Source organism: Anas platyrhynchos, chromosome 22, assembly GCF_047663525.1.
Source record: "Anas platyrhynchos isolate ZD024472 breed Pekin duck chromosome 22, IASCAAS_PekinDuck_T2T, whole genome shotgun sequence".
In the NCBI taxonomy this organism is placed as follows: Eukaryota; Metazoa; Chordata; class Aves; order Anseriformes; family Anatidae; genus Anas; species Anas platyrhynchos.
In genome coordinates this window covers 712580-733471 of record NC_092608.1, presented here as the reverse complement: position 1 = coordinate 733471, position 20892 = coordinate 712580, and the positions used below count along the sequence as shown (strand labels likewise).

Below are 20892 nucleotides of genomic sequence, written 5' to 3'. Positions count from 1 at the left end.
AGTAAAACGATCTGTGTACGTACAATGCAATGTGGTCAATTTGCTTTTAAAACCAAGCCAAACCAACCAACCACAAACATGACACGGTGACTTTGTTTTCCTAAAAGCTTGCAGTTTCTTTTTCACACACACAAGCATGCTTCGTGAACACCAGGCCAACAGCACAACCCTGAAGACTCACTACATCCACAAATTACCTGAATAAAACCCACTCCACCTGCAGTGTTTCTACCCTGTATTGCACAAACCAAGCAATCATGCCAAAAAGACTGCTCCCACATCTCCAAACCACAACGCAAACATGCGGCAAGAACTAGCAATGCACCGGGGCAGACCACAACCTCAGGAGTATTGGAGCAGATCATTTTAAGGCAGGAAGCAAATAAAAACCAGGAGTACAGGCAACAAGGTGCTCGAATCAGTGACACTCGGTTGACAATTACCTTTAACTTGCTTGTCCTTTCAGTTCTTAACTAGACAGGGAGAGTGTGCATGTAGAATAATGGGACAGAACAGAGGAAAAATCCAGTTAATGTAGGGAAGGCAGGTGCACATAACAGGATAAATTAGTGCTGAGGGAGGGAAGGGAAACAAATATTCACACATTTTTGTAGGATCCTAAGAATTTCTGACCAACCAGAGCACTCAGTGGAATCCATAAATGGACAGATTTAAGTCCACTTCTTTTGCTATAGAAAATAAAAACCAATTTTTACTACCATGGAAGAAAACTTTAGTAACATAATATGAGTTTGTTCCCACCTGCCACACAGAATTTGGTATAAAGCCTACATTTACACTGGGTGCAAATAAAATGGCCAAAAGATGTCTGTCATCACTGGAGCCTGGAAGACATCAGTGCAGCACAAAGCCGTACCACTGAAATGAGACAAAATGGAGACCCCACAGAAGAGACGCATGTTTACAGCACGTTCCTATGTCAGACGAGGCATAAATATAACAACACCTGCTTCCCAGGAACTGACAGCCCATGTTCACTTCAAGTAAGACCAGGCTGGAGGACCCCAGCATGAGCCCAAAAGCTTTATGGCCCAACCAGGATCAGACTTGATGACTATTAAAAAAAAAAAAAAAAAAAAAAAAGTATCCAGAAGAGCTTTGTCTTCTCTATTCCAGCTCTTTTTCACTCAGGTAAAACTCTTCTTCCACTGAAAGTAATGACAAAGCTTCCACAGGCAGCACTGCTTCAGGACCAAACACTTGTGCATTTACTTGTTCGTTTGGCCACCTGCTTGCCGAGCCCCAGAGCAGAGAAACTGAGGAGCAAAGAACTCCACCAGACCAGGGAAAGGAAGCTAGCACCAAACCCACTTCCCAGTGCTACAGACAAAATAATCTGCATTGCCAGGAAATGCCAAGAGCATACTAGGTCTTTTCAGCAGCAGTTTTTCCAAGTGACACGAAGCTGAACAAGAGATGGCCGCTGAACAGCTGGTACTTCATTAGTCGGGAGTCTTAAAAGGGATGAAGGCACCTTGGCTGTTGAAGGCATACACGTACATAAGCATCCACCACTCAAAACGTGGCCAAATTGGGGGGATCTGGAGGAGTCCAGAGCTGGTCATACTGATAAGCTTCCCTTCTTCCCATCCAGGCTAGGTCACCTATAAAGACTAAGGTGTACTGACGAGGCGAAACTCTGGAAACTGTAATGCTGTTGCCATAAAGAGGTCAGACGAGACTATACTTTCCTGCCTCACCCTTGTGGCACTTCCCATCAGCAGAATGTGAATTATGAAATGCAGCCGTGTTAGGCTGCTCTTAGTGGTTTCCTTGGTGCCTTGGCCCAGGGCACTAAAGGAGCGGGCGGATGGGGAAAGCACGCTGTTTGTGCAACAGTGCTTGTCACCGGACCATCAGCATCCAGGCCAAGTGACTATTGCACAATTTTAAAGGTTTGCTGAGTCCATGCGTGAGAAGTCAGATGGATTTAATCAAATTTCAAGCATATCACAATATTTGTTTAGTAACTTAGGGGGCTAGCAGGGGAGCTGGCACTGACAATGGGAAATGGTTCCGTATGTCACGCTACTCAGAGCCTATGAAAAGCCCAACGCCAGTAAGTTAGGCATAGGAAGGGTTCTGCTGTTTTGGATTAATTTCAAGTGACAGGAATTGGCAAACTTCTTCCTTCCCCCTGTTGCCCTGGTATTTTCCTAAAACCTCAAAGCACATACTGGGAAAAATTAAAAAATTTAAAAAAAAAAAAAAGAAATTTGATCACCGAATCTTTTAGATTTCTGTATGAGGCTTTCAAAGAAGCCCACTACAGATGGACAAGAACGTATTACTAAAAAAGGGATTATGTTTTGAGAAGCACCCAAGTCACTTAAGGGTTCCTGAAAATGTAATCATCAATGCTCAAATTCCTTAGACAACTAAGTGGAAGGAATCTGAAGAGACACTCCTGCAGTAATAGGGAAAAGCTGTATTTCTTTACTTCCTTTTCACAGTTGTTCTGTTAGAGAGGAAATTTTGTCAAAACCTCTTTCCTTCTTTCCCCTCTCTGCCAAATCAGGGGAGGAAAAAAAGCCAGGTTCCTTATTAAAATATATATCTCAGTAACCTCTGTTCCTATTTTCCATATTCACATACAGTTCATTTGAAAAGATACAGCCACACGATCCCAGTGAGCACATGCATATCCCTGGTTTGAAACAACTCTAAAATAAAATGCTGTAGCTTAAGCAGCCTTCCTTTAAATGCACAGATTTTACTTTGCAATTGGGAAACGTTAACAGTCCACACAGCTTGGCTGATGTCAAGTAACATCAGGTCACATACCTTGCTTGCTTTATATTATGTAACTGTGCCCTCTGATCACAGTCAAATCACACAAACAACATTTAGCACATCTAAGTGTTTGCATAGTGAGGATTTATATGTGAAGGGCCAGAACGGTCAAGTGTGATCTCTTTAATAACCCAGACCAGAGAATTCCATCCACTGATCCCTTGATCCCTGAACTGATGTCAGTAACTTACATACAAAACTGCAAGTTCTTTGAGGAAGGGAATGGCTTGTTGTTAGAGGAGTGCACATTAAATAGCAGCTCTGCTGTGGTTATTGCTCAATAAAACACAAACACTGGGAGTGGAAATAATGTTTGTTAACATGGTTTTCCCATATTCAATCTCTACTTAATGCTCTGGTTTGGATCTCAAAATTTACTTAGTATCATACCATGTTCGCTAAAAAATAAAAACAAAACACAAAATAACAAGGAAACAAAAAAACCTTGAACAAGCGACCCAAACATTCATGTACTACTGACAGTTTTACTACTGCAGATGGTCAGCTAGGTGTGGGAAGGACTAATCTAAACCAGACACATCTATAAAAAAAGTAAAATAAAAATATTTATGCAATTCCTTTCTTGTCATTGCAAAAAATAAAGAAAAAGCGCTCTTGATAGCAAAGCAACACAGAGCAGGTTCTAAGATGCTACGTAGCAGCTGAGACAATGATGTGATCTAAGGTGGAGAAGGGTGAAGAAAATCTAGTCTTACCAGTAAAGAATATAGGGGATTTACTTCGAATTTCCTCCAATTTTTGAACGAACAAGGCATTCATTTCCCTCTGTAGGGTGCCCACTTGCCTTCGAGAAGCTTCAGACCAGCGCTTGGGGAATTCTGGGCTTCCAAGGCTTTCTAGACTGCTGGAGTTGGAGGATATAGAGCCATTGCTGGCTGGAACCAAGTTGACAGTGCTTCCATACTTGCCACCTGATTGGCACTGCCACCGCTGCCGGGAATGAGCCTTTATTCCATGGCATTTAGATTCAACATTTTTCTTCCCTGGGGTCACAAAAGACTGGGTGCTCCTTGTTAGGTCATCGGCATTTCCAGAGCTGCTGCAAGACTGCAAATCTGACTGCGGTCTGGGCTGGCCTGTACCACCCCAGTCTTTTAGCTCTAACCTCTCTTCTCCAGTTATACTGCTATACTGCTCATGGTGAAGCGTATCTTTAGCGAGAGGCCTGGCAGGATGGTCGCTCCACTTGCTTTCTAGATCTGGGCTTTCTTTGGAACCAATCATGCATTTCATGCAATTGGTGGCCACGCCAATCCTACCAGAGCTGTTGATGGCGCAGCGTGCAAAGACGCTTTGCTTCTCGCTCTGGTGCTCCTGAAGCCGGACCCTGTTAGACCTCTGTATGGGTTCACTGAAAGCAGCACCCCCTTGAGCACAACTGTGGCTTTTGGCTTTACGAGAACTATGGGCCTTACCTTTCAACCCTTTGCCATGTACCTCCCCACTGGCACCATCTCTGGGAGCTGGTGACAGAGGAGCACTTTCTGCCTCTTGCTCAAAGCGAGGCTGTGAGGCAGATTCTGCTTCACGGTCTTCGCTGGCCCCTTCAGAGCTGTTGTCTTTTGTGTCAAAAGCAATTTCGGGAAAGCCCTTCTTCTTCTTCTGGCTTTTGGTGGGGGCACTTGCTGTCCGTCTCAAGATGTGGCTGCTAAAGGAGTGTTTGCGGTGGAGCTGACCAGCAGCATGACTGTCCAGAGAGGCCTGCTTTGGATTTCTGAGAAACAGGCCCTTTAGGCCTAGAGCTTGTTTGACCTGGAAAAATAAGAAAAACAAAGTCTTACTAGGAAGTGCAAGTCTCCTCCTTTGGGCACGGGAGCTCAAGTTCAACGATCAAATCACACAGACTCATGCACTACACACACGCATGCACAAGGAGTCCTCTGCCATATGCCTACCATCAGCATGAGAACATAGCCAAAAATAGGACAAGAATTAAAAACGGAAGAGATCAGTAGCAACAGTTTTGCAAAATTTCACATTTTTTGTTGAACCGTGTTTACATAAAATTTTCCAACCAGCTGTATCTCTGTACTTGTCATAATTTTCTTACTAGCTTATAGCTACTTACAACAACAAAACAACAATCACAAAAAATTGAAGAGAAAAAGTGAAAAAGGAAATACGTGAGTGAATAAGGGTCTAGTTCTCAAAGCTGAAGAGTTTCTCAGTGCATGTGGAAAGCAACAAAACTCAGGTATTCGTAATGCCACACAACTCAGACTCTAAGATTAAAATTGAAGGGTTTCCTTTCAAGCAATACATCTTTCTGGTTTTGTTGTTGTTTTGTTTTTAAACACAAAGCTCTGTGAGGTATGGGCCATTTTCCCAACACAATGTGCATGTTTAAAACAATTCTGTCCCAACAGATCCATCATGTGGATACATAGCACAACACAGAGGAGGCACAGGCAATCAAGTCACCACAGTAATCCAGGAAAATAGAACAGTTTTAAAAAATCGAGCATGTTTTTCAATTTAAAAAAATGCAATTTCATAGACTTAAAAATGTTAGGATAGGGCCAATTAGAATTGCCAAAGAATTAAATTAATTGGAAACACAGAGCTGAATTTCCCAACTTGTGCAGGACACAACACTTGTGCAGAATTGTACATTAGATCCTGCCAAATCCAATTATTTTTCCTGTCTCTTACACTGGAGATATCAACTAGCACTCATACTTTAGACAAGGACTTTGTAGCATGCAACCAAGGTCCGAGCAGGAACAAAAAGAATGCCCTGAATAAATAACAGGAGAAAACACAAAAACAAAACTAAAAAAGGAAAGAAAAAAAAAAATACAGCACACACAAAACAGGCTGTAGAATGGCAGCATTTTTTTTTTTTTAAAAAAAGATATTTTGAAATCATTTCAATTTTAATTTTCATGCAACATTGGGTGGTTACAGAATTTAAATGATAGTGACCTTTTAGGCTAAAGAATAGTCTTGACTTAATACATCTAATAACAAATTGGATGTTCAAATGGAGCTTTACATTCTTTAGAAGCTGTCAGGAAATACACAGTGGACATAAAAGTATCATATTTTGGCTTTCAGCATAAACGAGATTGACACTGCACTTGCATCGAGCACTACTACGAGCAGCAGTTACATGTGACAACTAGGTGTGTGGCACAGGATCCTCAAAGAGTCCTCTTTTTTCTCCTGTGCGATTACATTTGATCATTTCCTACTATACAACACATCCAAAGACACTCACGTGTGTTTTCAGCACTGAAGAAACATGTTATAAACAAAGGAAGTTAGTCGGGTTGGTAAGAGAATGCTTCCCACACTTCGCCTCTTATTTAAGCATTGAATATATATAACCACGAACTGTTAAGGATCTCCCACCTTCATCCAGCAGATTTACATTTCAGTGAAACTGAAAGAGTCTCAGCATTCCTGTAAACATTCCGGGTGTACTTGCCAACTTTTAAAGCTGATGTATGATGTATGATAAAGGGTAGACGGGCTTTGCTCTGTGCATAGAGCCCCATACATAAAAATCAGTTAAAGAGAAAGCATTTCCCTTCTAATCTTCTCCTCCTTTGTTCCCTTTACTTCCCAGTTAGATCAGATTCTTTAATATCAGTAGTTCTCTTCCTCAAGCATAAACAATGAACAAAAATGCAGCGCGCAAGCATTGTAAGAAACCCATGATAAATATGATCAGCACCAGTACTTGTTGGCACCTGCTGTCCGTTCAACTCCATTACCCTGTGATGTCCCATGTGAGGCCACTTTTCTGCAGTGCTAAACAACGGGTCAGAAAGATCTCATTTAAATTACAATGGTCTATTATTCACTCCCAAAATATTCGAGTACATGCTGACATATTTCAAGTTTTGCTTCATAGGAACTCACCAATAGAACTAGTTGCATTGTACAGTTAGCTGCACTAGCTTAAAAGCTGCTTTTATTCATAAGTGTCCTGTGCAATCCGGCATGTGGAATCATGATTTATTCGCCTGAGATGAACCCCAGTGAAAGCATTCAGAATATTATTTCAGGCTGGAAGTTTAGCAGTTTGTGATTGAAGTTTAGCTACAACATGCCAAGACCCAGTGTGAGAAAGAGATGGCTAACAGGAGACATAAAATGGACTTTACAAATATATACAGGGTAAGATAAAGAAGTTAGGGATTGTTTTTTTTTTTTTTTTTTCCCCCCATTTGTGGAGGAAAAAGTGCCAATAATACATGGCAGAGAAAATTTAACTGAAATATTAATACGTGTCCTGTGAGAACCAGGCTATTGAACAGTCTGCTTGGATCACAGTGGATTCAGCTTCCACCAGAAAGCTTCAAAATGAGATTCAGCATTTGTTAAGGAGCGAAGCAAAAAATCTTCTGCTCCAATTGCTGCAAGTTGGCAAGTACACATATTTATTGGTACAAAAATCACACAATATAAATGTTTGCAAAATCCAGAACAAAAATTGTCATACACACATACAAATAATATCCCCAAAAACAAAAGAAAGAAAAGCACTGATGAAATGGGTGACACACAGTGCAGGACCTCAGGTATCATTCTGGTTTCTTTGGTGCATCTTTGTTAAGTTAGCCGCTATTGCTTGAATCAATGGACTGATTCAAGAAAGCAAAGACAAATTTGGTTAACTTACAAAAAAAAAAAAGGAAAAAGAGAGCCATTTTGACGGAGATCCAGAATATGTGCTTTCAGCCTCTACTCCAGCTGTCACTGGCCTATTTAATTCTTCAGGAGACTTACAAAGCAGCACGAGGCTTTCCCACAATTTAGCAAACAATTCACTGTTGAATGTTCTTTTCCATGTAAAAGAATTACAGCATGTAAGAGAAAAGACAGTAAGTAGAGACTCAAAGAAGAGAGAAAGAAAGGATCTAGAAGGACTTTTATCCTGGATCTACTTCATAAATGCAGGGCTCTCTGGTTGATCAATGACCCAATAGAACTGACCAAGCCAAACGTCACAATCCACGTTACATGAGTTGAAGAGCTCCAAAATGCTACTAAGGGAACACCGATGCTAAAAGAGTTAGAGGCATGCAGGTGTGTGGTGGTGGTCACTACACCTCCCTGAGGCAGGAGGGGTACCTTCAAGGCGTCTAAAAATGTTCTGCTTCTAAAAGTAGACTTTTTTTGACATAGAGAAGCCCACTGAAATCACAAACAGACAGAGTAAAGGCAAATAAGACACAAAACAGCAGCGAGGGAGAATCTCAAAGATATGCACATCTAGATAAACACAAGAAATTCCACAATACATGAATAGACTATGGAAGAGACACAGACAAAGAGAAGTGTCTCCAAGAAAACAGTGCAATCTAGAAAAAAATAATCAGTTAAACACTAATTAAGCTGAAGAAAATCTAACCGTACTTCTGTGATATTAAGCTACTGAGGGTGGAATATCTACATCTAGAAAAAAAAGCCCCCAAATGCTTGCAGTAGAATATCTGAGTTAAAGGATGGGTTAAATCAGACTGATAACTGTGGTGATTTTTCTGCCAATAATTAGAAGAGGGGAAACAGTTCTTATTTTAGCAAAACTCTGTTGACCGAAATTCACAGCAGAACATGATCTAGAGACCAAAGCAGAAAGGGCTGTGTAGTGTTTCTTCAATATTTTCTTCATATTTTCACACGACTGTGAACATGATCTCTTTCACAAAGCACTGCAGTCAAGAGCAGTGACTTAGAAGCTGATGCAGTTATCAGCCTCTACAGCAGGCAGACCCAATTTGTCTTTGTCCCATTTGACAGTGGATACTAAACTCCCGGCTTTGATTGCTACTGAAGAATACCGAAATATTTGCTATCCTTACAATATCAGCACAGAGGGCATCACCTGAAAGCAGTGCAAAACTGGAGCATAAAGACTGCATACAGCAGCACTGAGAGGTAGAAGAGAACCTGTCTGTTCTCTATCATTTTGACTAAGAAGAAGAATTCACAAAAGGATGAGTAAGGCTGGTAAGGACAGTCAGCCTCTCTGCTGGAGCCACACAGCAAACACAGGACTGAGGTGAAGGACACCGCCACTAATCAGATCAGATCAATTCCCACTGGCCTCGTGCCCAAGGATGAACTACCTGACCTTCTTGTTACAAGCGTGGAGTGTCTGAGAGAGCTATTCAAGAAAGAGTAGTAGGCCTAACACAGGAATTCCAAAGAAGTTCATAGTAAAATTTAAAGCTGTTTGAATCTGTGCTAATGCACACATCTAGCAAGCATCTGCAACGTTACAGACAGAATCACATCCCTACCCACTGCCAATAAAAGGCACGACTTACACACTATATACTTCCCTTGAACCCAAAAACAAAGTCAGGAAAGATCTTAGCATTGAAATACTCAGATTGGTATCACTCTTCCCTCAAGATTTGGACTGGTCTTTTTACCATCACCTCCATGTTAGCCTTTTATTTCTGACAGACCCTACAGTCAGGAATTAAAAATTGTTCTGTCTTACTCAGACCAACACTAACTCTCTCTTTTACCCAAAGCTTTTAAAGTCTCTTGCTCCACAGAGCTACCTTCAAACAGATTCATAATGCCATCATACAGAGTTTCAGGCAGTACTCCCATCCCTATCCTGATGAAGCTATATCTGCCCAAAGGCTTTTGTGTTAGACATCAGACAAAAAAGCAGGAGCTGAGCTTAATATCTCATTCCTTTTACAGGCATTAACTGAAATATCTGAAGTGACCTTCTTTCCAGAAACAGCCCTTCGTTCTATAAAAAGAAAATGTTTTCCTTGTAGTTATTTTAGTTTCACCCCATTAAAACCTAGCAGTTTAAAGAGATATTTTCCTTTTTAAGAATTACTTTAATTCCTCTTGCATGAGGCACACCACAAGAAAAAGAACTCACAATTCCTGGCCTATTCAACGGTGCCTTCTGCTGTCAGGATACTGAAATTTCAGCTTGTTGAAAGATGGCTCGGTCTTACATTGTGAGTGGATATAAACTGGTTTTGAGGTTCTCAAGGCACTACAACATACTTGAGTCTACCTGAAACTCATTGGAATTAATCCCATGAAAGTAACTAAATCCAGTGCACCGACAGGAAATAAGCCATGTCACTGCCAGCTGGCCAAAGAAAAGTTAAGGCTTTATTTTAATAGGCACAGCACCCATCAAGTTGTATTTTTCCTGCACATGAAGCAAACACACTATTACTAACAAATAAGCAGGGAAGAATAAGCCCAGCAATGATTATGAGGATCATCTTTCCTCTGCACTTCAAGTGCTATTATGGAAAAACACCCTAAGCAAATAATGTCTAACAATTTAGTTAAATTTAAAATGCAAGAACATCAGGCAGACAGAGCCTTCAAAGAATAAGCTTTGCAGACAGAAAGCACACACGGTTCAGGGGTATAACCTTTTGTTCAGCAAGGTGCACTGACTGTACTGGACATAACCACACTTAATCATATTAATGTGCATACCCTATAATGAAATAACTTGCCCCCTGTGGCTCCCTCTAAAATGTGGGGCAAGAATCTCTTTTTATAATGTAACCTTTGTCTTTTTGTCTGTATTCAGACAGATCTCAGGCTACCATGACAATCACAGAGATGAAATTAGAATAAGTAAGTTAGTTTGGACCTGCACCCACTGGGCTTCCCTAGTGTGATATAAAATCTTGTCAGTTCATTTACACATGCAGACCAAATTGCATTGCTCTGACAGCACTCACCTTACCACAGATGTCATTAATAGCCACATGAACAAAGATGGATGCCTCTTCTATACCTTCTAGGTATACGTGGCGGTAACCTGAAACAGAGTGAGCAAAGCTGACAAGGAGAAACAGATGATAGAAAAAGCATCTAAAGACTTTCCTTTTGTAAATTGCAAAAAAAAAAAATAAAAAAAAATAGCCAACTGATTTGGTAATTCCCCATTTCTGTCTTACCTGGCATCATACTGCTGAAAGCTATTGTTCTTTGTCCAATAAAATCACGTCCAATTGGATCATGATCCCACACAAGGAACCTAATCAGTGCAATCTCTGGCATGTGCAGTGTGAACACCAACGTTTCTTCCCACATTGGGTTAAAACCTAGGAATGAAAGAATTAGCTTTTACATATTTTGTTTGCAAGACAGATGAAGAAAGAAGACTGCCTATATAAGGAATGCCTAAACTGCAATGACATTCTAGTTTTCCTAATAGTTTAATCGTTGTTCTTTGATAATCCAGTACCCCTACTCACTTCAGTAGGAGGTGCAACAGCACAAGAAGTTGTGTTTGAACAAGATGAATTTCTTCTGACTTTTTTGACAACCACTAGCTTGTAATAGCCTTTTCTCATACTCAGTGAGAAGTCAGACAAACAGCTCATATTACACCAAGACCTTCACAACATCATACCAACTTATTTGAACAATTTAAGACCCAAGAATGATAAACAGCAAAAATGATTAAAAATCCGTTTCTCATTTTCTTCTATAATAGGCACATAATTTCATCTGTTTGTCTCCTGATGAACAGCTTGCCTGAAAGAGGATGTTTCAACCATAAAAAAGCAAAACAAACAAACAAAACACATATGATCTTACCATTATCATCAACTACTCTAGTTTGTTCTTTGAAGCAATCAACAGGCAGACCTATAACTTCTACTTCAACAAATGGATCTATGATCTGGAAAACAGAAAATAAATATTGAAAAGACAAGAAATTCCCCTACTGTTCAGGATAAAATGGCAGTTTTAAAAGATTATTCTTCATCCTCTGAAATATGAGTGTAAACTGAATTAGGACAAATTCCATATTGTTGCATATGTGATATTAATGAAAATAAGAAATAAATTATCAAAACCAAGCAGGTTCACCAAATCTTTAGTATGACTCTACCACATTTATTTTTTAGGGTAGTTTACCTAAAACAGTTCTGTGGAGAAAGAATATTTAGAAGCAGATTGCAACATCCACATAAAAACCAAGCATGTAAGAACTCATTTGAGAGGTTTGATTCTATTTCTAAGAGGCAAAAGGCTAAAAGGAAATTTTAATTCAACAAAACTGCCTCATCCTATCATTTGTTAATGACTAATAAAGTCATGTGAATGATATTGCAACACCGATAAACAACACAAGTAATTAACAAAAGTCTTAAAAAAGGTACTAAGGAGTTGCAAATTTGACCCATTTCAGTCTGGTATTTCCTTACGTGGAATTGCCAGGGGCATTATAAAACAAACAAACAAAAAAAGGTCATCACAAAACAAAATAAATAATAACAATTTTAAAAAATCATACACCAGAAAGCCAAAGAAAGGACAGAAAGAAAACGTAATACTGTGCTAAATGAAGGACTGGGAGCAGATTGATGCAAGCAGAGGGGTTTGGAGGGTATTTAAAGTACTGTTGTGAGTAGAATGATGAGCTTATTGGCCTGTTTTTGCTTGTCCTGGAGGAACTGTATTGACAATTGGAGGAAAAAAAAAAATCAGGCTGTTGCTGTGATGCTTAGTAGACATGAAAACCACCTAAAGATCTAGGATACTAAGTGCTCATTTATTAATGTTTTATGTCTCCCAACAGATAACTGCAGGAAGTTTAATCCTCACACTTAGCTCAGCTAAATTGGAAATAAACCTTCACCAACATAAGAACAGTCACCAATAGCTCAATACCTCTCCTCTGTCTCCCAACATGGAATCCTTTGGTTTTGGGAGCTGTTGACCACTGATAATTCGTAGAACCAGTTGTTTCTTCAACTGACCAGGCAATGGGTCTTCCGAATTTGGATTAAAGACACCTGAAAGAATGAGAAGCCACAGCATGTGAAAGAGCAGCAATTTTGGGGATAGCTTTAGTTGCTGATACCTTCACCTTCTGGCTTACTTGCTTCTAGCATCAGAAATTTTTCAACAAACTATAATAAGGATCCACATAAACTCTTCTCAGGCAATAAGTAATCCACTTATTCTACTGATTTTTCTTACCTTGACACATGCAGTTTGGTTTGAGGACATAGCCACAGTTCCCATTGGCACTAAATTTGGCCCGGTTTAGTTGCAGCATTCTCCCCTCTGACTGGTAGTTTAATGCCACTGTTAAAAAAAGAAAAAGTGATATTACTACCAAAGTACATTGACAACATTTCTGTTTGTAGAAACAAGTTAAAGAAAGAAGACCTAAATATGTTTTGACATTTGACTTCTTGGATGCAAAGACTCATATTTTTCTGAAAAAGATTTCTCTTATATAGCAGACATCACAGCTTCAGGGAGAGAAGCTCCTTGAAAGAGTCTGAACTCTGAAGTCTTCTTGCATTTGAAAAGGATGTTCATTTATCAGACAACTGCCTGCATGTAGGATGCATTTTTGAGGTACTCTATCTAGGTAACAATATAGAAAATAACAAGAAGGACTCAAATGTCAGTAGACTTGGATGAGCAGAGAACTCATATTTGAGAGTTAGTTCTGCAGCTCCCATTAAAAAGTTCCTTCCAAAATAAAGCAAAAAAATAAATAAGCTTTCTTTCTGCTCACCAAGTTGGCAGCCAGCATTCCAGAATGGCTGGGGGTTGTAGTTGCTAGAGTCTACACGGTAAGAAGATGGGTAGATGCGGGATAACTGGTGCTGGTTGAAACGTAGATACTGTGCAGGCTTTTGCTGCAGTATCTGGTGGGCTTTTGTTTCACTGAAAGACGAAACCTGCCAGCTAGAAGAGACTACAAAGATGACAAGAGGTGATCAGAGGTCATCTTGTTATTTATTTATTATCTAAATAAAGCATTCAAACAAAGACAGCACTAATTACTTATAATGATCTATCATAATTTGAATAATTCCAACTCAGAGGGTGCTATCTTTTTCTTATACTACAGAAGAATAATTGTGCTAATTGGAGAAGTTATAGCTGGGAAAATGAAGCTGAATGTAATGAACGACCTGAATCTTCATTAAGAAGTTTAAAAAAACACTCTCTAAGATGTTTTGAATTTGCTCAAAGAAAGTATGATTTCTGGCAAGCAATTTTCTTTTTCTGACGCTTTTAACTAAATCTTGATTCCTGTCAAAATCAGATGCAGAAAACTTAGGAAGAGGACTGAAATATCCTAGAAATTTAACGTGGACATTTCACTAGGTTTGAAGTAAAATCCAAACTCTGGAGACACCTCTATTGATTTGAAATGCTCTTCAGACCTTTCCTCCCAAGAAAATAACTAAGTCCTCTGCTATTTCCCAGGATGTAAATAGTGTGGAGCAACCTTTATAAAAGCTACTGAAGACTACATGTGTTACTACTACCTGTTACAGCTTTACCTCCTTTATGGAAGCTGTCACACAACTCTAGACTCATTTTGTGGATTCTGAGTAGCAAGTGGTGAGCCACTTTGAAATAGTATAGCTTTATTGTGCGCAGCTCTTCTGTTAAACTCTTCTCAGGGCAGGGGAGAAACAAACAGATAAACAGCTTTTAATATGGATAGGTATGATAACATAAACCTTTCAACTTCTTTACAAAGCAATTACTTTTAGGATACTTTTAGTTCAACCTACTTTCAGTTTCAACATCATGGATGCCAACAGACTTTGTATATTTCACCAGGTCTGAGAGTGCCCGAGACAGCTTCATTGTTTTCTTCTGTCGGTTTATCCTAGAACGATAAAGCAAATCAATTTTCTGTGAATTAAGAAAGAAACTTTCCTTCTCATATTTAAAAATAAATCAGGGTAAAGACAAATAAGAAGTTTATCTTACACCAAGGAAGCATTTAACAGTTTTATACCACAGAGCTTCATTCTCAAAGCACAGAAGTTATGGAAACAACCACATTAAAGTATACAGAACAAGTCTCTGATCCTCCTTACTTGCTTCAGATTATCACTAACAACTAATCTCCCAAAGTATCCTAGAGAACTGCTTGATCTGATTTCTTTTTTTTTATAGCCTGAATCTTATGCAGCCATTCCACAAAGGACCTTTGATGTCAGGATTTTGGAAAAGGCAGTTTCCAAAGAGAACTCAAAAACATCACACGAACCTTGATGCATGTGGCAAATTAGAAACCAAAAATCTGCTGGGGAGCTGATGCACTATGCAAATCAACCTTAATGAATTCACTGGGCTACCAATCAAACAGTCTATATCTCAGCTGGATGAGATGGTAAGAGTTCAAAAGACACATTATGTCCACTGTACTTTGCTAATTAGGCCAAATGACACCAAGAGATCATTGAGATAATGTGGCAGACAACGGATACACCCTTATACCAGATTCCTGTCACACAACTACAGACAGCCCTCAACAAATTGGCTTCTAGAGCTGTAGCATGTCTATTTAGTGGGCACATTTATGTAGGCATCTTCTTTTTAGAAACAAAACCACTTGTAACAAACCTGGTGCAATGTACAGAGCCTCTGGCTACATTTCCTTGAGAATCCATGTCGTCTTCACCCTCCTCCAGACTGGTTGCCTTTTTCAATTTGCTTCCTTTTTTCTGTGCCAGAATGAAATAAAACCATTGTTTTAAACTGATATTAATATTTAAGAGATACTCACCCTTTTCTACAAATGATGTGGAACAATCAACAAGAAAAATAAACTCAAGACATTTAAAACAGTCTGTAATAAAAATTGCGGAGAAAATTTTCTGTGCTCGTTCTGAGGAACTGTTTTGAATAAAGCAATCAAGGAAACTACTAACAAGTTCTATGGTGTTAAAATAGCAACACGAGTTACATGTATGCAGAGGGCTTTGTGGTAGCACACAGAAGCTGTTATGGTACAAACCACTTCCATATTGGTGGTACAAACGAATCTGTCAGTAAATGTGTGTCAGCAAACTTGCTTTTCAAGAAGCAGTGGGTGCAAACTCTAACATGTGAGGTTACATCTGAAGATCAGGAAACACTTTTACTGTGAAAGTGACTGAACACTGGAACAGGCTGCTCAGAGAGGCTGTGGGGTCCTCTTCCTTGTACACATTTAAAAGGTGCCTGGATGTGGTCCCAGGCAGCCTGCTCTAAGCAGCCCTGTTTGAGCAGGGGGGGCAGACAAGATGACCTTGAGAGGTCTCTTCCAACCTCAGTCACATTGTGATTCTGCAAAACCTTCAGCATTTTGAAGGCACTATTGATTTTGAGTATCCATTTATCTGTAGTATTGCCGAATGATATGCATGCACATGAGGATGGCTCAGCCCAACATCCAAGTTTTTTTATTAAGGAAGTGCAGAGCCTCATATAAAAAGTGCAAACCAGTTTTAATGTTTTCAGATTAAATCTTGGATGCTTTATTCTTTGATGTAATTTGAAACTACCTGTTATGCACAACTACAACCAGTTATCCACCCTGTTTCTTCTCTGAGTCTGAAGGCAAGCCTCTGATGGACAATCCAGCTATGATATTCCTTTCCACCACTGTGAGCAAATATAGAATCTATCCAAGAATGCAATCTTTAGTGTAGACCTAATCTTCTTGAGTGGCTCACCTTGCGTTTAGAAAAGCTGCCCATCAACGTTCGGCTATGCCTTTTATTGGTACTGAAGTCTTCCCCAGATTCTGCATCATCCTCAAGTTTATTCTGAAGTAACCAAACAGAAAGAATAATGCAGTAGACCAAATAGGGTGCTATAGACATCGTATTTAAACATAATCAAAAATAGTTTGTGAAGCAACCCACCCTAAAGCATCAGCAGAACTTCACCAGACCAGTGCAGGTTTTTTTTAAACACAAGCTGAGCACAAGACCTTTTATCCCAGCAATAACTGACACCACTTTTGTCAATAGAAACATTCAGAACAGACAGAAACCCCCAAAACACCTAATATCACGCACCATGAAAGTTTATTTTCATCCACGCAAGGTTTGAGTGTCAAGTCTCATACATTCACTGACAGCAGACTGTTTTGTAGCTTAATATTTTAAAAGTCTGGTTTAACAGGACTTAATTCTGCCATGAGATGTGACCTCAATTACATGGTTTTCTGCAAATTCTTCATGGTAAGAAAGAAGCAAAATTCTTGCAAACCCTAAATATGTATATAATTTGTTGGTGCCACTAGGCTTTAATACGACCTTACAGTTTCATTGTTTTCCAGTCTAACAGAACACAGATTGTTCTGGCTAACCCAGAAGTCTCAGCATAGTGGCAGATCTTACAGGAATACTGTCTGATATTTCACATAAATCATTAAGCTTAAAAGTACATACAAAACTCAATAGAAACAGAAAGTTTTGGAAAGCTGAGTTTTACCTCTCTAGTTTTAATTCCCAGTTAGTACACCTGCTTATTGGCAGGCCTCCAATGTTTTTCATTTGTATGCAGCAACCTTCCTAAGCTTTTTGTGGCTTATCACAACTTCTAAACTGACAATGCCTCAAGTTCATGAAGTGTGCTCTGTGGGCTGAGTACATTTTTATAAATAACTGTTAGTATAAAATAAAAATATAAATGCATAGAACATAGAGAACTGAGGAAAAAAAAGCCCAACTTTCATATTCACTTTTTTATATAATGGGAAACAAACTCTTTCTGTTGAAAAGTCATTTCTTGTGTACATTTCATGCTCTAATTGCTGCGTGGAAAAAAAAAAGCTTTGCATAATGGTGACGCTCACCTGGCATCACCATTAATTGAATTAATTCAGCTATGAAATCTGAAGTCTATAATATATAATTTATTCAGTAAGCTGATACAATTTCATGAGTGTCAAAACACATTGATAAGCCCAACCTCAGACAGCCTTTGAAAGAACAAATGTTGTTATGAAATAATAGTACCAAGTGGCTACAGAGACAAGCAAAACAGTAGTCAAGCCTAGGGGGTGAGTGAAGCACAGTAAGACATGTTCACCTTCTTAATATCTGATTTCTGACCAGCCTTTCCTGATGATGGTAGAGTGGTAACTGTAAAGTTGTTTGGATCTTCACAATCACGAATTTTGGATTCTTTTATCAGTGAGTCGAGCTTTTTCTTTGCTATATTCTCCACTCTTTTTCTATTAGTAGATGCCTAGAAACAAAACAGAACTGTTAATCAAAGTATTGACAACAACAAAAAAAAAGGCTTAATAATTCCAAACAAGACTAATGAAAACTAAAATTTTATTTGAAAGAAAAAAGAGTGAAGAGAAAAAACTAGCCAAAGGACCTGCCTTAATTGACTACTAGTAACTGCTTCGGAGCACGCTAAACAATCTCTTCATTTACATAATGTGAAGCAGTTACCTGCAGCTCAATATCACACTTCATGCACGATGTGCGAGAATGTGAAGCCCTAATGTAGATGTTAGATCTGAAGTGCAAACAGAGTGTCTGAGGTCATGAGAAAGTAAAACTAATTAATGCAGTTCTTAAATGGCTGAAATAAACCAAGACTGTTAGTAAAGCTACTCAGAGGACTTGTTTCTGTTATAAGCCAACAGAAATAATTACTGAGATGACTCCCCATCACAGCAAACTCTACAACTGTAGCAGACATAGGATTCTTCTGGATGGAATGTGAAAAGCTTCAGAATCTGGCATAAACACACAGTTGCAGGCACAAAATATTAAGAGGCAAAAAATTCCCAAACTGAAAGATTATGACTAGAACTGGTGCCGTCTAGTAGGCACTTCTGCCAAATTTGTCCCCAGGAATGTTTAAAACCTTAAAAAATTGTGATGAAACCCAAAGATTAGACCACATCCACATTCCAGAGAACTCACACAAGGTTTGTTCTCCCTGGGATAGGAAAACCGAACATACATTTACATTCAAGTGATCACCAAACTTACATCTCCATTCATTAGTTTGCAGTCATCATCTATCTCATCAGCACTGTCCTCATCAGAAACTTCACCCTCCTCTGCATCATCACTAATGTTGGCTGGAAGTTTCTTCCCCTAGAGGATGAAATGAATACACAGGCAGGTTAACACACAGCTCATGCTATGACATATTAAAACAAAACAAAAACACATCACCAACGTGAAATAAAAATTAACTCCTACAGAAGTGAAAATCGTAATACTCCAAGCAAACACTAAAATTCTCTGGACTCATCCATATTTGCTAAAGATCAGGGAGGTGAAAGCTTATCATGACCTCATTTAAATTAGTGTATAAGTGATAACCAAGCAGAGATTGTAATCATCACAAAAAAGGATGGATGGAACAAACTGAGAATGTTTTTACCTTAACCAGTATCTTCCCTTTAAGACTTTCTGGTGAAGGGAGTCTGGTAGAATCATCGCTGTGCACAGAAGACAGATCCAGTTTGTCTCCCAGAATTTCTGTAAGATACTGAGCCATCTTCTTCTGCTGAATTACACTGCAATGGTTCTCAATTGACAAGATAACAGGGTACCTGGCAGAGATATAAGCAAGTATTATCAACCACAAATGTAGCTTTTATAGCATTAAGAGGATAAGGGTTATTACTGTCAGATCTATTCCCACAAGGGGAATCAGCACCAGTGAAATCCACAGGGGTTATATTTACCAGTGTGGGCAGAGAACTGATACCCCACTATCACTCCAAACCACACATTTTTGACAGTCACAGGATAATTAAATTTCTGCTATCAGATTTGATGCATTTTCTTCTAGAGCACACTTTTCACTTTCCTACGCTACCCAGTCCTAACCTCCACTTCTTGCCAGAGAGATTCGAGGAAGAGAAGGATATATTTTAGAATGAGAACAAGAGCTACTATACAATGCACTTCAAGTATGAATTACGAGGGATTCATTAATTAAAAACTAATTATGAATAAAGAGAAATCTATCCTGACATCTGGCCCGAATTAGCTCCTCATCTTTCAGCCAGACAATGCCTGCAGGACAAAATTTTCCGAATTGATGGCTCTAGTTGACTTCCTAGCTTTGCCTGAAGTTAGCTCCTTAGCTGAATTCGCAGATGACCAACTGCTATGCCTTCAGCCTTATCCTGGCTAAGTGTGACCATGTCATCACTGGAATACACATCCAGAGATATGTGGCTAAGTTGTCATCTATTTGCTAGAAAAATTCAGTCAAAACTTTGCACAGAATGCCCCTGCTCAGCCAGTTTTGTCTTGTTATTTCTTTCTAAAGGCCTTTTCCCCACAGAAAACTCATAATTCTAGTGCCTGTCTGTCATATGCAGGAACAGGTTAGATTTTCAATCATTTCCTTTACAAGGATGCCTGAGATTACTCCAGCTTAGAGCTTGATTTCAAAAGTTGGCAGACTGTATACATACTCGTTCTTGATAAAGGCATATTTGTTGATAGTTTCAATCACATCTTTGAAGAGAATTTTGGAAGTCAAAGTGTATCCATGGTGGACAATCGGTTCCCCGTCTGGCCCATCCCAGCAGTCAACTACAGAATAGAAACAATGACACCCGTCAGACAAATAACATCTATGGAAGACCATGGGACCTAAGTCTTCTGCAGAAGTCACAGGTGTCCCTTTACAGAAGAAACAAAAGTTTGGAGAGTAGTGATGATTCCTTTTTGATCTTTACCTTCTACACAACGACAGCCAGACTGTAGCACCCACGCGTACATGTCCACCCTAGACTGGGACATCAGCTGATCTCCCATGAGGTAGGTATTATGCGAAGAGGTAATAAAATAGTGACTCAAAGGATAACTCATGTCCTGATTCACTTGGTAGTGTTCTGGGTTGAATATGTCCCCCGATGGACTCCGCATGTAATTGGTGAAACCTGTAAATAAACAATACCATAAATAATACAATTTGTCCTTTGTGTTGCTGTAGCCTTCCTAAAACTAGGCTAAAAATGCATCCTGACATTTTACCAACATATTCATGAACATGACAAGTAAAATAAGTAAATAAAACCACAGTATTCTATCTGTCACAAAGACCAGCTGTGATTATTGCTTTCAAAAACATTCCAGGTGTTTTGTTCAATTCCTCACTCTGACTTTCCTAAAAACCATGTCTGTATTTAATCCACCCTTCATTTGCATCCCCCTCTTCACTTAAACCTTTAGGTTTACAATTCAAAGGATTATGGTGGGACATTAGGTGGGATAGTGAATAAAGGCCTCCTGACATCTGTGGTCACATCCTGGCATCACTCCTCAGTGAAATCAGTTG

At 39.2% G+C, this 20892-nt stretch overlaps 1 protein-coding gene across 13 annotated transcripts in view; it reads right to left on the bottom strand.

Moving 5' to 3' along the window:
- The window catches only part of PLCH2 (phospholipase C eta 2), an 83144-nt gene that overhangs the window by 3692 nt on the left and 58560 nt on the right, over nt 1-20892 (bottom strand). For all 13 annotated transcript variants that reach the window (XM_072026863.1, XM_072026860.1, XM_072026866.1 and 10 more), the window contains 15 exons: nt 20291-20494; nt 20024-20144; nt 18976-19147; nt 18576-18683; nt 17653-17811; nt 16287-16379; nt 15193-15293; nt 14352-14449; nt 13337-13519; nt 12787-12894; nt 12475-12599; nt 11395-11479; nt 10749-10895; nt 10530-10609; nt 4251-4587 (listed from right to left, as the gene is read on the bottom strand). In XM_072026863.1, coding sequence (XP_071882964.1) covers nt 4251-4587; nt 10530-10609; nt 10749-10895; nt 11395-11479; nt 12475-12599; nt 12787-12894; nt 13337-13519; nt 14352-14449; nt 15193-15293; nt 16287-16379; nt 17653-17811; nt 18576-18683; nt 18976-19147; nt 20024-20144; nt 20291-20494 — 2121 coding nt within the window. The remainder of the gene's footprint in view (nt 1-4250; nt 4588-10529; nt 10610-10748; nt 10896-11394; nt 11480-12474; nt 12600-12786; nt 12895-13336; nt 13520-14351; nt 14450-15192; nt 15294-16286; nt 16380-17652; nt 17812-18575; nt 18684-18975; nt 19148-20023; nt 20145-20290; nt 20495-20892) is intronic.